This window comes from Callorhinus ursinus, unplaced genomic scaffold, assembly GCF_003265705.2.
Source record: "Callorhinus ursinus isolate GAN/ISIS: 27379988/994484 unplaced genomic scaffold, GSC_fseal_2.0 scaffold33, whole genome shotgun sequence".
Taxonomy (NCBI): Eukaryota; Metazoa; Chordata; class Mammalia; order Carnivora; family Otariidae; genus Callorhinus; species Callorhinus ursinus.
The window spans coordinates 4,570,244-4,584,599 of NW_027397095.1; the positions used below are offsets into that span (position 1 = coordinate 4,570,244).

The 14,356-nt window shown below is 52.2% G+C and overlaps 1 protein-coding gene across 7 annotated transcripts in view; it reads right to left on the reverse strand.

The window, feature by feature from the left end:
- The window catches only part of BCORL1 (BCL6 corepressor like 1), a 63,610-nt gene that overhangs the window by 3,395 nt on the left and 45,859 nt on the right, over nucleotides 1-14,356 (reverse strand). For all 7 annotated transcript variants that reach the window (XM_073879156.1, XM_025852553.2, XM_025852554.2 and 4 more), the window contains 4 exons: nucleotides 12,637-12,803; nucleotides 11,559-11,704; nucleotides 4,296-4,373; nucleotides 2,739-2,892 (listed from right to left, as the gene is read on the reverse strand). In XM_073879156.1, coding sequence (XP_073735257.1) covers nucleotides 2,739-2,892; nucleotides 4,296-4,373; nucleotides 11,559-11,704; nucleotides 12,637-12,803 — 545 coding nt within the window. The remainder of the gene's footprint in view (nucleotides 1-2,738; nucleotides 2,893-4,295; nucleotides 4,374-11,558; nucleotides 11,705-12,636; nucleotides 12,804-14,356) is intronic.

Sequence of the window (14,356 nt, forward strand, 5' to 3'; positions counted from 1 at the left end):
TGGCTCAGTTGGTTAAGCGACTGCCTTCGGCTCAGGTCATGATCCTGGAGTCCCGGGATCGAGTCCCACATCGGGCTCCCTGCTCAGCAGGGAGTCTGCTTCTCCCTCTGACCCTCTTCCCGCTCGTGCTCTCTGTCTCTCATTCTCTCTCTCTCAAATAAATAAATAAAATCTTTAAAAAAAATAAAAATAAAAAAACAAAAAAAATGACCCCATCCAACCTCTTCAGCCCAGTCTCCCCCGTCACACACACACACACGCACACGTGCGCACGCACACACTGTATCCCCCCACCCCACCAAGTGCCAGCCATTGGATGAAGGGACAAGCCCTACTTTCTTAACTTCCTGAACTTGTTAGCCTTTGCTTGTACCACGCCCTCTATCAGCCTCTCGGGCCCAGCTCAGATGCCGGATCACCTGTGAAGCCTCCCGCCCAACCTCCCCAACCTCCCCACCCTCCGTGAAACTGGTCGCTCGTCCCATCTCCCACCGTCCCATGGCATTTGGCTCACACCCCCTTTATAATCCTTCGAACACTGCCTGTCTCAGAAAGGCTACAAAAGCAATGGAAACTGCTGTCTCTGTGGCACAGGAATGGGGGCTCAGGGTGGAGTGGAACTCCCATCATTCACTTGACACCTTGCTCAACTATGTGACATTTTTATTTTGTCTCTTATTAGAACTGACTGTATACTCGTCTGTCTCTTCCACTAGCCTGGAGATGCTCTGAAGGCTGTATTCTGGCCCTCAGAGTTTGCCCGGTGCACCTGCTGAAGACACGGGTACAGGACAGACTGTTCTGCACACCACATACCACTTCTGCCCAGACTCACACCCCTTCTCCCTAACATGCAATGCCTTTCCAGGGACGGTAAATGCTCTTTTCGCACCATCAGGAAATGGAGTGCTCTGGGTTCAGAGAAAGGGACTATAGATACCATACCATAAAGACCATCGCTTTAAAAAAAAATGGAAAAGAGCCCTCAGAACAGTTGGTAATAAGAATTCAGCTTTGCTTTGATGATTCCGAAGGCAGTTATGAACCCTGCAGGGCCTCAGGGTCATCATTCTACACCTTCCCTACTTCTTTTTTTTTAAGATCTTATTTATTTGAGAGAAAGAGAGTGCCTGCGTGAGCACGCAAGCACAGAGTGAGTGGGGGGAGGAGCAGAGGGGGAGGGAGAGGGAGGGGGAAAAGAATCCCAAGCAGACTCAGCACTGAGCACAGAGCCTCACTGGGAGCTCGATCTCATGACCCAGAGATCATGACCCCAGCTGAAACCAAGAGTCAGGAGCTCAACCGACTGAACCACCTAGGCGCCCCTATACCCTCCCTACTTCTTGGAGAATCTGTATTTCCCATTGTGCTGCAGCTGTGGCGAAGGGCGGATTCCAAAGAGGCACGGGAGGACAGGAGGCCGGACTGGCAGGAGACCCAGCTTTGCCCGGACCAAGCTCTCAGCTGAAAACCTGCTTGCCTGGCTCGCTGCGTGGCCAGTGGCCCTCGGTTGCCCCGTGTTCCGTCCACACCTGATGCACACTACCCTGGTCCTTTTACTGCCTGGGGCCCAAGATCCTGTTTCAGAGAAGGAGGTGCTGAATACTCTGGAGGAATTAATTAACTGTGCAATACTATATCCCAGAGGCCCTGCCCCGCCCTCGGGGATCAGCTGATGCCCAGAAGAATAAGGACCAAAAGCCCCTGAAACTTGATCCCTACCAGTGTCATCATATAGGCTATTTTTATTCTTATCAGGCCCTGGGGGAAGGGACGCACAGAGCCTTGTGGCTCAATGGTTAGAGTTGTCAACTTGAGGGACTCACTTGAAGGGCTCCCGATGCCCCGGCCTCCCCTCTGCCGTGCGCACTTCATGTACCATCACTTTTTAAACAAAAACAGGGTCGGATACTTTAAAAATAGATATCAAAGGAAAAGTATCCTTAAGAGTGTTTGCAAAGGTATTTGAACTATGTGAAGACACCAAGAAGAAAATACTGAATAATAGGGGCTAAGAACAAAAGCACAGGTCATCCAGCATCCTCCTAAGCAGCACGGTCACATGCTGCCATCCAGTGAAAGCCGACCAGAGCCACAGCCCCGCAGGCCGACCAACTCCCTTCTGGATCATCAAGTAAAGATTAAACCAGGTTTGGTCTAATGGTGTCAGGTATATTCTAGTCTCTGAAAATGGGTGACATCCGTTAGTAATATCCACAGTCATCTGAGAGGACAGTGCCCATGCCATCATCTCATCAACACGAAGGCTCCGAGAAAGCAGCCCGTGGGCTCCTTAAGGACCCCAGCAGCCCCTTAGCGATGGCAACCGTATGCCGCGGCTTTTCCAAGAATCTCAGTTTCAAATATTCTGTCTGGCTGTTCCCAGAAACCACAAAAATGTTCCAGAGATTCTAATAGTTCATCAGCCCAAATATCTCCCAGATCACCTCTTACACCCAGGAACAGCAAGCAGAATCCTTCAGAGAGCGAATCTAGATTTGGGGTTTGGAAAGGACATACAGTCAATACATCTGGAGCTTACAGCCTCTGTTCCGAACGTTAACTGAGCAGGGCGGGAAAGTCAGGCTGGCCTTGGTCATATGTCAGCTTCCCCGAGCTCCAGTGTTTGCTCGCCAGGTCTGGGCTTCCTCCTGGAGAGCTCCACCCTTCCCAGGGAGGCAGGCCAGGGGTTGCCAGGATCCTGGCACTCGGTTCCTGGAGATCTCTTAGACACTTACCCTCGGGACACTGACACTTGGAGGTTGTAGCAAGGGAGAAGAGGCTTGTCTGAGAGCTCAAACATAAAATCATCCTCTTCCACATCATCTCCTTCTTGATCAGAGTTCCCGGGAGGATTATGCAGAAGGTCACAGGCAAAGCCATCTTTTTCCTCTGTAAGGAGAGCACATGGGATATTAGGACTTAGCTACATGCACAAAACTGAAGAAAAGAGGGGCGCCTGGGTGGCTCAGTCGTTAAGCGTCTGCCTTCGGCTCAGGTCATGATCTCAGGGTCCTGGGATCCAGCCCTGCATCGGGCTCCCTGCTCGGCAGGAAGCCTGCTTCTCCCTCTCCCACTCCCCCTGCTTGTGTTCCCTCTCTCGCTGTGCTTCTGTCAAATAAATAAATAAAATCTTTAAAAAAAAATTGAAGAAATGCTCCAACAAGAAAAGGGGCCTGGGGGCGCCTGGGTAGCTCAGTCGTTAAGTGTCTGCCTTTGGCTCAGGTCATGATCCCAGGGTCCTGGGATGGAGCCCCGAATCAGGCTCCCTGCTCAGCGGGAAGCCTGCTTCTCCCTCTCCTACTCCCCCTGCTTGTGTTCCCTCTCTCGCTGTGTCTCTCTCTCTGCCAGATAAATAAAACTTTTTTTTAAAAAAAGAAAAGGGGCCTGAAGGTGGGTGATTAGTAGATAAACAACAAGCCCACAGACCCCTGGTCGGGGCCCAGTTTCGCTGATCCCATGGTTCCCACCCTTGGGAGGGCCCATGAAAGCTCTATCCCTGGGAGACATTATTTTGTGGCCAGAAATTCATTATACTCCTCCACCTTTCAGCTGGAATAAAGCCAGGTGATATGAAGCCTGCTGACACTACCAGTAGTCAAAGGCAAGGTAGAAAAACACCTGCCAGGCCTACTGGGCCCTCAGAAACCCAGAGGGGCCGCTCAGCCAGTTCCATTCCCCACATGTCTGGGCGTGGCTTACTTCATTCCATCCCAACCTTCTCCCGCTCCAGCTTCCCCAGGGCTTCGGGGATGGGCACCTCCCCCAATCTGCAGCCCTGGCCCAAGGGATGAGTGTGAGCTGATGGGGTCACAGATAAAGACTCTTCCAAGAGAGGAAAGCCTGGGTCAGAGGCTAAGCACTCGGGAGAGGGCAGTGGTCTCAGAAAGTGTGCGTGGCAGGGGAAGGGAAGGGAGGGAATGAGAGCGGCCAGGTGAGGGGCTGGGTCTCTCGTGAGTGTGAGCAACACCAGAAGAGAGGATGATGCACAACAGGGGCTTCTGGCAGGGTTAAGACAAAGCAAGGGAGGACAAGGGCCCCTGGGGGACAGAGAAGGAAAACAATACCTGGGGCAGAAGTGGGAGAGGGCTAATGAGGGGTGGCTTTGTGGCATCTGAGTCTGGGGGGAGCGTGGGCTAGGGTTTGGGTTGAAAGGGTCCGTAAGTTACTAACAGGTGGAGAAAGGCTGCCTCCACAGGGTCACTCCTGTCTTTGAGAAGAATCCATGAAACCCAAAGCAATCCCCCACCTCTGAGCCATAGGCAAGCATGGGAGGAATCTGACTCCAAGCTTACCCAACACAGAACTGCTGTAAAAGTCCCAGGACACGCCAGGGTCACCCTCTGCCCGGCCCTGAAGATCCGAGAGGTGATCTGATGAAAGAAGAGAAGGCAGTGAGACAAGGAGGGTAGGCTGGAGAAGGATCTAGAAACAAAGTATGTCCACAGAGGGCTAGGAGGACGGGAGAAGGGAAGGAAGGACCACAAGAGGGCCTGGGAGCTACCAGAGAGAGATACATTTCCTGCTGTTAATCAGAGGTTGCCAACCAGTAGCCAGGAGCCAAATCTAGCCCACTGACCACATGGAGTTTGGCCCAGTGTTTTAAACCAAAAAAAAAAAAAAAAAAAAAAAAGTTAATTAACGTTGAAGTTTTTAAAATTGAGAGATTTCACCTAAAAATCCCGATTTCCAACTTTTCCTGAAAAAAAAAAATCAGAAAATCTGGCAACACTGCATCCCGCATTCCTGCATGTCAACAGTTGGCTGGAGGGGAGAGGCGACATGTGCGTTCTCTGGCTCAACAGTCCACAGTCCCCACCCAGCCTGCTCTGCTCTCCTCCATGATCAGCCCAAAGGCATTTAGGTCTGGGATCCCTGCTCTTAGTGGTGTAAGGAATGGACTCTGCGAGCAGAATCTTAGACCTATCCCAAGATTTCAATTCCCCCTGCAGGTCACAATGTTCATATAGCCAATCAGGATCTCTCCAATTCAAAGTAAGATAAAGAAGCATAATTCCCTCTGTTTCATCTTTGGAAAACATGGGGGAGAGGGCCAAGTTTATGCTTCTACTCCTAGGTATATACCCAAAAGAATTGAAAACAGGTGTTCAAACAAAAACTTATACACAAATGAATGTTCATAGCAGGTCTACTCGCAATAGCCAAAAAAAAAAAAAAGTGGAAACGACCCAAATGTTGTTAAGCTGATGAAGGGATAAACAAAACATGGTCTGGCCATATAATGGAATATTATGCAGTTCTAAGAAAAAGCAAAGTACTGAATGAACCCTAAAAACATTACACTGAATGAAAGAAGCCAGACACGAAAGGCCATATACTGTATGATTCCATGTAGATAAAATGTCCAGAACAGGCAAATCTAGAGACAGAAAGCAGACTGGTAGTTGGGAAGGAACAGGAAGTGACTGCCTAATGGGCACAGGGTTTCCTTTTGAGGTGATGAAAACATTCTGAAACTCAGCGGGGATGGTTGCACAACGTTATGAATGTACTTAATGTCACTCAATTGTACACTTTAAAATGGTTAAAATAGTACATGTTTTGCTCTAAGTATTTTGCCACAATAAACACATTTTAAACCACCTTCTGCTTACTTGACCCGAGGACAGACAGCAGGTCGCCACTCCGCCTCCTTATTTCCTGGCTAAGCAGCATCTATGAGACTGTCTCACCTCGCAACCCCGCGTGGACAAAAAGCAGGTTTTCATGACAAACTCAACCGTGTCATCTGTGGGCATGTGGCCCCGTGGCTGCCAATATGCTACCTAGCCCTGCTGGCAAGCTGACTTAGCTCTGTATGCATGCTACCTGTCCTCAAGCGACACCTGGCCACAAGGACTGGGCGAGAGTCCAAAGGGCACAGGCGACCTGAGGGCGCCTTCGCTGAGCCAAATCCCAGGGGCAAGGCGGCAGCCCCTCCTGAAGGCCCGAAGCTAGTTTCCCCCAGTGAAAGGCACCACCGCACTCCAACAGCCTGCCCTTTTGGGTCACACATTCTCTCAGCAAAAATGCCTATTAGCTGTTGTGAGCTACTGAAAGAAGTTTTTAGCAACCTTCTAGGAGATTACAGCTTTCTTCTGGCAGGAAAAAGCAGCCAGAGAGAGCTTTCAAAATAATGGCTGAGCAGCTACAGTGGGAAACCTTTAGTCACGTACATTAGATCTTTTTCTATGTACTCGGCAAAACAACGCTGAGGTCACCACTGGCCGTTTGGGCACTTCTCTGGACCCCGTGCCCCTTGAGACTTGGAAGGAGTTTCTGCCAGAAGCATCAGTTAGGCAGGTGCCCATTCTGTGCCTGGCCTTGTGCTTGGTGTCCTGGGAGAGGAAGGTGTGAGAGCCTAAGTTTCCAGAAGGCGGGCACCACGTCTGTCTTGCTCATCGCTCTCTCCCCATGGCCCAATAAGCCCAGGTTCCGGGCACATCGTAGGAGCACAATAAATATACGGGGAGGAAAGGGAGGGAGGAATTACCAGGAGGTGAGACCAAAAGTAGCATGCTTGCTTAACCAGCAGGCCGAAACATACGGGTCCCCGATGACTGCTGCCCCTCCCCCCCCCCGGAGGTCACATGGCGACTCCGGCAGGCAGAGCAGCCCTCGCTCACCAGATTCCTGGGGCTCCTCTCTAGGGCCTGCCTTCTGAAACCCCGGCATGCACAGGCCGCTAATTCACCCCGCCGAGAGCGAACCTGGGGCCCCTGCAGGTGAATGTGCCTTTCCGAGGCAGCCCAGTGTGAATCGGCAGGAAGAGACGCGGCCGCGGAGCACGTCCGCGAGCTGCGCCCCAGAAGCAGCTCCGTGGCTGGCCTGATGGCGCAGCTTCCGGTCGCGCCGCCGCACAGGCCTCCACGTACAATCAGGACAAGGAGTGCCTTGCCTCTCCCTTGACTGGCTCTTGCCCCCGCCCACCACGCTCAGTCCTTTACACTTTTCCTCTCCTCCGAGAAGTGCCTTCAGCCCGGCAGTCCTGCTCCCGGGTACGTGGCCGCGACGACTGGAAACAGGTGCTCATGCCCATGTGCGCGCACGTGTTCCCAGCAGCCCCGGCCACCACCAGCAGGCGGGCGCCACCCGCACGTCCCGCAGCCGGTGAGCGGCGACAGCGTGCCAGAGCCGTGCGGTGGCATACCCCTCAGCCTTCAGAAGTAAGTACTGAAACATGCCACCTCGTGGACGGGCCTTGAAAACGTGACGCTACGTGAAAGAGGTCGGACTCAAAAGGCCCCGTGTTGGGCGAGTCCACTTACATGTTATGTCCAGAATGGGCAAATCCAGAGAGACCGGGAGTAGATGGGTCCCTGTTGGGGGCCGGGGCGACGGAGGGGGGGGGAGGGAGGATGGAGAGCAGCTGCTTAGTGGGTGTGGGCCTTCATTTTGGGGGTGATAAACATGTTTTGGAACCAGATAGAGGCAGTGGCTGTACAACGTTGTGAATGCACGAAACGCCACTGAATCGTTCCATTCGAAGTGCTTGATTTTATGTTCTGTGAATTTTGTCTCCACAAAAAATGTTTTAACTACTCAGTGCGAGCAGTCACCCTGGCAATCAGAGTTTCTCTCTTTCCCAGGGTCCCACCATACCGCTCCCCGTGTCCTCCAACCAAGTCACCAGCCAAGGGACATGAAAGGGGAGAAAAACCAAAAACAAGCAGTCTTTGACACGGGGCCGTATGGCAGAGGTCTCCGGCAGGAAAAACAAAACCTGTGATTCCCTGACCTCGAGGGGGTACACTGCTAACCCTTTCATCAGTGGAAGAAAAAGCAGTGCCGATATTTCCTCGGATGCCCCAAACCAAACTGCAACAACTCCCCTCGGCCCCCACATTCTTTCTGACAGAGCAGGGACACGAATCTGTTTTCCCTTGACTAGCTTGGATATTATTCTTTTCTTCAAAGGGTCAAAGGCAAATCGGTCACATGCCTGCCTGTAATTTGGCCCAAGGAGGAGGTCTTCCACAGGCCTCTCTGAGAGTCTGGATGGCCTGGTGCTCCAAGCCTGAGGATGAGAGAAAGGGCTCCGCTGCCTGACCTCCAGTACCTGAAACCCAACAGGGGGCTCAATAAGCACACGGAGGAGGGGTGCCACCATACCCTTCCTGATCTCAGGAGAAATGGGCCTCACTTTAAGCCAACTCAATAAAGAAAAATCCACACTTATAACCCAGATGCGAAAGGATTCACTCCAGGATATTTGTAATTAGTGACATTCCTTTGTGTATTTAAAAGAGGATTCGATTCCCAGACTTTTCCAAAACAGGGACCTCGCGCAAAGAGAGGGAAGCTCTATACCACGAGCAACACCAAGGCTTGAGCTCATCATCTCCACCTGCAGAAAATGGAGCCCTTTGCACCCTACCAGGATTCGCCTTCATCTTTGGCCCAGTGGGATCTCCGCCGGGGGAGGAAGAAGACAATTAATCTATGGAGAGTCTGGTCAGGCAAATGCTTGGGGATGAAAAGCAAAAAGCTTTTTAAATACCTCAGCCAGATAGGCAAGGTTAAAAAAAATTAATAAATCCAGAAGTCCACCCAAATGCATCCAGGTTTAGGGGCTGAGGAGGGGGGCAGTGAGGGGAAACGCCTCCCAAACTTCCAACCCCAGGGTGCCTTCTGCAGCCACTATGCTGCCCTGTGCAGTGGTTCCGTGAGATTTGCTGGCGGGGAGGCTGCCGGGATTCAAAAAGAGAGAAAAATACGAGGTTCAAGGAATTAAGCTCCTGATGATGGCGCATACAATATTGCGAATACACTAAGTGCCACTGAACCATTTGCTTCCAAATGGTTAGACGAAGTGAATTTCACCTCAATTAAAAAAAAAAAAAAGCTTGAGTATTAACTTCTCATCCCCCCAAAACAAACTTTGGGCCCAAGTCCCCTCTCCCAGGAGCCTCTGACTGCTGCCCGTGCCTGCCTCCCCAGGGTGTTGGGCCAAGGTCCTAGCCTGGCTTGCCGGCACTGTCCCAAACAGCTGGCCAGAGATCTGCCTTTGATGGGCACTTGATATTTGCATGGAAAAGAGGTGGCTCTGTTCCAACACTCCCTTCAGTTCCTGGCCCCCATTACGGCACTGAAGCTCCGTGCCTATGAGGCTGAGAAGCAGTGTTAAGATTTGAACGAAGGTGTTTGGCCTGGACAGGCTACCAAGGACCAGAATTACGAAAACTCTTCTCTTGGGGCACTTGGCTGGCTCTGTCAGTAGAGCATATATACGACTCCTGATCTCAGGGTGGTGAGTTCGAGCCCCCACGTTGGTTATAGAGATTACTTAAAAATAAAATCTTAAAAAAAAGAAAAGAAAAAAGTCTCTTGACTCTGCAACATGGGCTGGCATTCTGGTTAGTTTAAGAAGGCATCAAAAGGCTGGCTAGTAGTTGGGATTAGCTAATGGAAATGAGAGGGAAAAATGTGTTTTGTTTCTAAATTTTTAACTACTGAAAATGGTTTCAACATTTGGATTCCTTTGGGATTTTGGAGAAGGGGTCAGGGAAGAAAAGAGTTTGTCTGCTTACTAAGGTGGTCAGATAACTTTATTTGGATCCAGAGAGCCCCGAGACCCTCAGGAGGGCAGTTTCTAGCCCCAAGAGAAGCCCCTGGATTAAACCTGTTGATCAGAGACAGAGCTTCATGTAGTGTTTTTATCATGTTGAGAAGTTCTGGGTGTTCATCTCTGCTGGCTTCTCCTGGTAATCAAGTCGAGGGCAGACGTGTGTGTGTGTGTGTGTGTGTGTTCATCTCTGCCGGCTTCTCCTGATAATCAAGTCGAGGGCAGACGTGTGTGTGTGTGTGTGTGTGTGTGTGTGTGTGTGTGTGTGTGTGTGTTGTGTGTAAGACAGTGCACGTGGCACATGGTATAGGAGAAAAGGCCACAAAGGGTGGCTTGCCCTGAGCCCTGCGCCTCCATGACAGTGCAGTCAAAGTGAACAAGATTCATCACTAGCCCAGGACAAATGATGAAATGAGCATCCCCAAACTGCTCGGCCCTTCACGGACAGGGGCCCGGGACCCCAGAGCTGAGGAGGGAAAAGGCAGTCCTGCCCCTAGCCAGAAGGGCTTGGTTCCAAAGGGAGGCCTGAGGCCTGTACACGGTGACCAGTGACTGCAGGGTCTAGCTGGCTTGACTGGGGGCTGGATGGAGGCTGGCTGAGCAGGGGTCAAGGTCTCCCTCCACGGCCTCCCATCACTTCCCCTTCGGCTTTTGTTAGTACGAGGTGGTGCTTCCCACCTAGTCCTCCTCCCATGGGGACCTTTAGTTCATGTTCCTTTGTTTCTCCCTCCATCATCAGCTATCTAGTTAACCTTTGTTCAAGAAATAAATGATCCCCTGGCTGGGAACCCAGAACTGTATCTTCAGGGAGGTGGGCCTTTAGGATTAACGAGGGCCACAGCCCGGGTGAGACTGAGTGGCCTCGAGCAAACCCTTGGTCCCATGGGCTCCTGCTCTGAGAGGGGTTCAACCACAAACATGGAAGCCTCCACAGAGGGGCAACGAGACGACTGCTAGCTGCTTCAGGTCTGCCCAGCGCTCTGGCAGTCTGAAGAAGAAACTGCTAGAGCAAGGGCCGAGCTGTGATGTCACTAAGGAGGTGGGGTTCCTTCATTCGGTCAAGTCTGAGCAGATTCCCAGTGAGCATGCCTGTACTAGACTTCCCTCCTTCCCTCTGCCCTGCTGCCCAACTCGGTAGAGCTATCGAACTGCAGACAAACAGTGGCTATCCACTAATGAGAAAATAAATGCATGTTGCCTTGTGGCTCTTGCCATGGGCCCGAACACCAGGCACTTTTCTCAAGGGGCCAGGTGAGGGAGGAAGAACGAGGGAAGGGAGGCGCCGAGGGAATGTCAGTTACCACAGGCAGGGGCTGTGAGAAACAGCATCAGGGGCGCCTGGGCGGCTCAGTCGGCGAACCGTCTGCCTTCGGCTCAGGTCATGGTCCCAGGGTCCTGGGATCGAGCCCCACATCGGGCTCCCTGCTCCGGGGGGAGCCTGCTCCTCCCTCTCCCTCTGCCCCTCCCCCCTGCTCATGCACGCACATGCTCTCTCTAAAATAAATAAAATCTTAAAAAAAAAAAAGAAATACAGCATCAGGAGGGGTCCCGAGGGTTCCACTCTGATCACCAACAAGGAGAAAGTACAAAGACAAAAGCAAAACGCTGTGTCGTTTCTTTGTAACTAACATCCCACTCAGAACAGGGGTCAACACATTTTGCCCACAGCTCAATCTATTAGTGGGGCCGCTGTCTCCCAAGGAGGCCTACCCCACATACCTCGCTGGGAAATGGGTCCCTGTGGGCTGCCATGGCCCTGAAGAGGATGCATGCGATATGGACACTCATGGCACAGGAATAAGAGGAAGTGGACCTCTGGGCTTTTTAAAGTGCACAGAGATTTCTGAGACACTTCAAGGAAAGCCTGTAAAGAGGGCTGACGCCCCTCATGGGAGCTGTTTGAGACGGAGGGAGGTGAAGAATACCTCCTTAGGAGTTCAGGAATGAGAGGCCAGCCCCACGGATGATGGTTTCAAGCCTGGGCTGTGCTTACCGCTGAGAAAGCGCTTCATGGTGTCACTGCTGGCCAGCTTCATGGCTGTCTGTCCCGAGTAGGTGGCCAGTGTTGGGTCAGCCCCATAGGACAGCAGGAGCCAGATGGTCTCCAGGTTGTCATTGACCACCGCGTCATGAACTGGCCTGCAGAGGTGATACAGGGTGAGGACAAAGGATGGGAACCTGGGTGTCCAGCACCAGGCTATTTCCTCAGGGGAAAGTAACATAAGATGAGCCCAGAATAATGCGGGTAAGAGTTAGGGTAGAGGAACCGCCTCTGAACTGTACCCACCATCAGATCTCCCCACTTCCTTCTCCTCTCTCTGCCTCTTTCTCCTCCCTCCCATTTCTCTCTTAGGTTCTCCCTACACTTTGGGACAGTCCCTAAGGTACACTATAGCCCCACTGGCTGCTCTGGAGTTTGGGAGACAACGGGCCCCCCTGACTGAGGATAAACTTAAAGCAGATGCTGGGGGTATGAACAGAAAGATCTGGATGACCACCCTGGAGCAGGGATGAGCAGAGTGGCTCCACACACTAGGTGGCGGCCAAGCAAAGCCTGGGTCCTCTGACCCAAGTCCCCTTACTTGGTAAGTAGCTCATGTCTCAATTTGGCCCAGGAAGTAGGCCCTCTGATAGAGGCAAATGGGTATAGTTTCTTTAAGACACAGCAGGTGTCTTTTTTTTTTAAAGTGTACAGACATCAAATCAAGAATCAAATCTGGGACGTGACCCTAAGGTGGGCCTCCCTGTTCCTAAAGCCTAAGACTCTGCCGAAGACAGATGCACCACCAGGAGGATGTGAGGGACGCCCGAGTGGTGTTCCTGGTAAAGCTGCATTTGACAGGATGATCCCTAAATAACCCCAACCTCTCCTTAGTAACAGATGTGGGCTGGCCGGCCAGGAACTCATCCACCCCTGCCCTAAACCGCTTCCCCCTGCAGTCTGTAGCCGTCTTCCTGAGACACTTCCTGACAAGGCCTGGCGTGCTGCGAAGGTCCAGGCTGCAGCAAGTTCTCTGGAGTGAGGGGCTGAGCTGGGGGGGGGGGGGGGGGGTTAGGGAGCGGTTTCTTGCCTCGTGCCATCCTGCGCGCTGCAGTTCACATTGGCCCCGTGCTCCAGCAGGATGTTCAGGATGTCAGTCCAGCCCCTGGAGCAGGCCTCATGCAGGGCTGTGTAGCCAGCGTTGTCACGGTGATTCACGTCTTCGCTGTCCTTCTGGAGGCAGTAGAGAACAACGTCCTGTAGGGACAGGGACAGCTCCATGAGCAAAGAGAGGCCTAATTCTTGAAATCACCCCAGTTAGGCTTGAAGCTCTTCAAATGCCCAAAGAGGAAGTCTTAGACCTGTACTTTATCCCGGGGAACAACGGGCAAGTCTCAAAATCTTTCATCAACAAAGTCAGTCCTGAGTGCCATGGCCAGGGCCTGGGATCTCGGCTAGTTCCTTGGAAGTGGGGAGACACGTCTTATGACCAAGGATACTCACTCATCTGGGTGTGGGTTGTTGGGGTGAGGTCTGCAGAGAGGCTCACCTGCCCACCTGGAGCTCACACTCTCAGGCCTCAACTCCCCGAGCACTGGTTCCCTAGTCCAGGGCTTTGTAAGACAGCACCAGACCAGAGCAATAAGGCATGTGGCGGCAAACACAGCCTCTGGTGGTAATTGGAGAGCAAGGAAGAAAAAAATTGGTTGAAGTTCTATCTCTGGAGGCTAGTTTTAATTGTTTTCAGCACTGTCCCTGGATGTTTATCCCAGGGCAGTCAGTTCTAGCCCTCCCCTCAAATCAGGATTGCTCTGAGCATAACCCAGTGTGGTCATTCATTCACATAGTAATGATTAGCCTCCCTGGGCTACACGATAGGACCAGAGGCAGGACTCCAGGACTAGAAGCACCCCAGCTGGTCTGGGATGAAGCTGGTGAATCAGTTGAGGGGGAGGGGAGAGACAGCCCCTCTTCTGAGGGGAAGACGTAGGCAGCAGTACCAGGGGCCTATTACCAGCCCTCTCCCAGTCCCCGGGGACACGGGTAGCTCAGGCACCTTGACTGACAGCTAGCTCACAGGCTGGCCGGCTAGAGCAAGTGAATGAGAAATGAGAAAGTGAGCGAACAAGCAGGCGAGTGTGTGCCAGTGTGGGGGGGTGCTGTCTCTTGGATGTACAGGAACTATCCCGTTCCCTGCACTCAGGCGAGCACAAGGCCCCTACCCTCCTCACCAATGCAGACCACGCTGGCCTCTTCCCTCAGGCCTCAGACTGCTCCTCCCGCCCTCCCATGACAGGCTGCCCGACCTGCTCCTGTCCTGTCCTGGCTGGTTCTCCTGCCCTCTCCTACTTGCTGGTTTGGCCCCAGGTAAAAGAAGATTACACTTGAGGGCAGGGCTTGGTCATCTTTTTTCCTCAGATCTCCCTTGGCACCTACCCCGGCCCCCAAACCAGGCGCTCAAGAAAGATGGGCAGCTTGCCAGTGAGCCACCGCCAAGGTAGTTCTCCTGTGCCGACCAGCCTGGCTGGGCGTGCGACCGTCTTTAAATGAGTCAGTTATATGGATCGGAAGCCTTAAACCAAGGCCTACTCTAAAACCCAGCAGTTCCACCCTTAAGAGTAAATCCTTAGGAAATAATTGGTATGGTGGGCAAAGACACATGGTCAAGGAGTTCATATCAACAAAAGTGTCCAAAAACAACATTTTATCATGGTCACGGAGTCAGGCTTCCACCCTACCCTGGCACTTGGGAATCAAAAAGACCCTGGTGGGAATTCAGACTCATATATATGTAAGAGTTGAACGGTCTT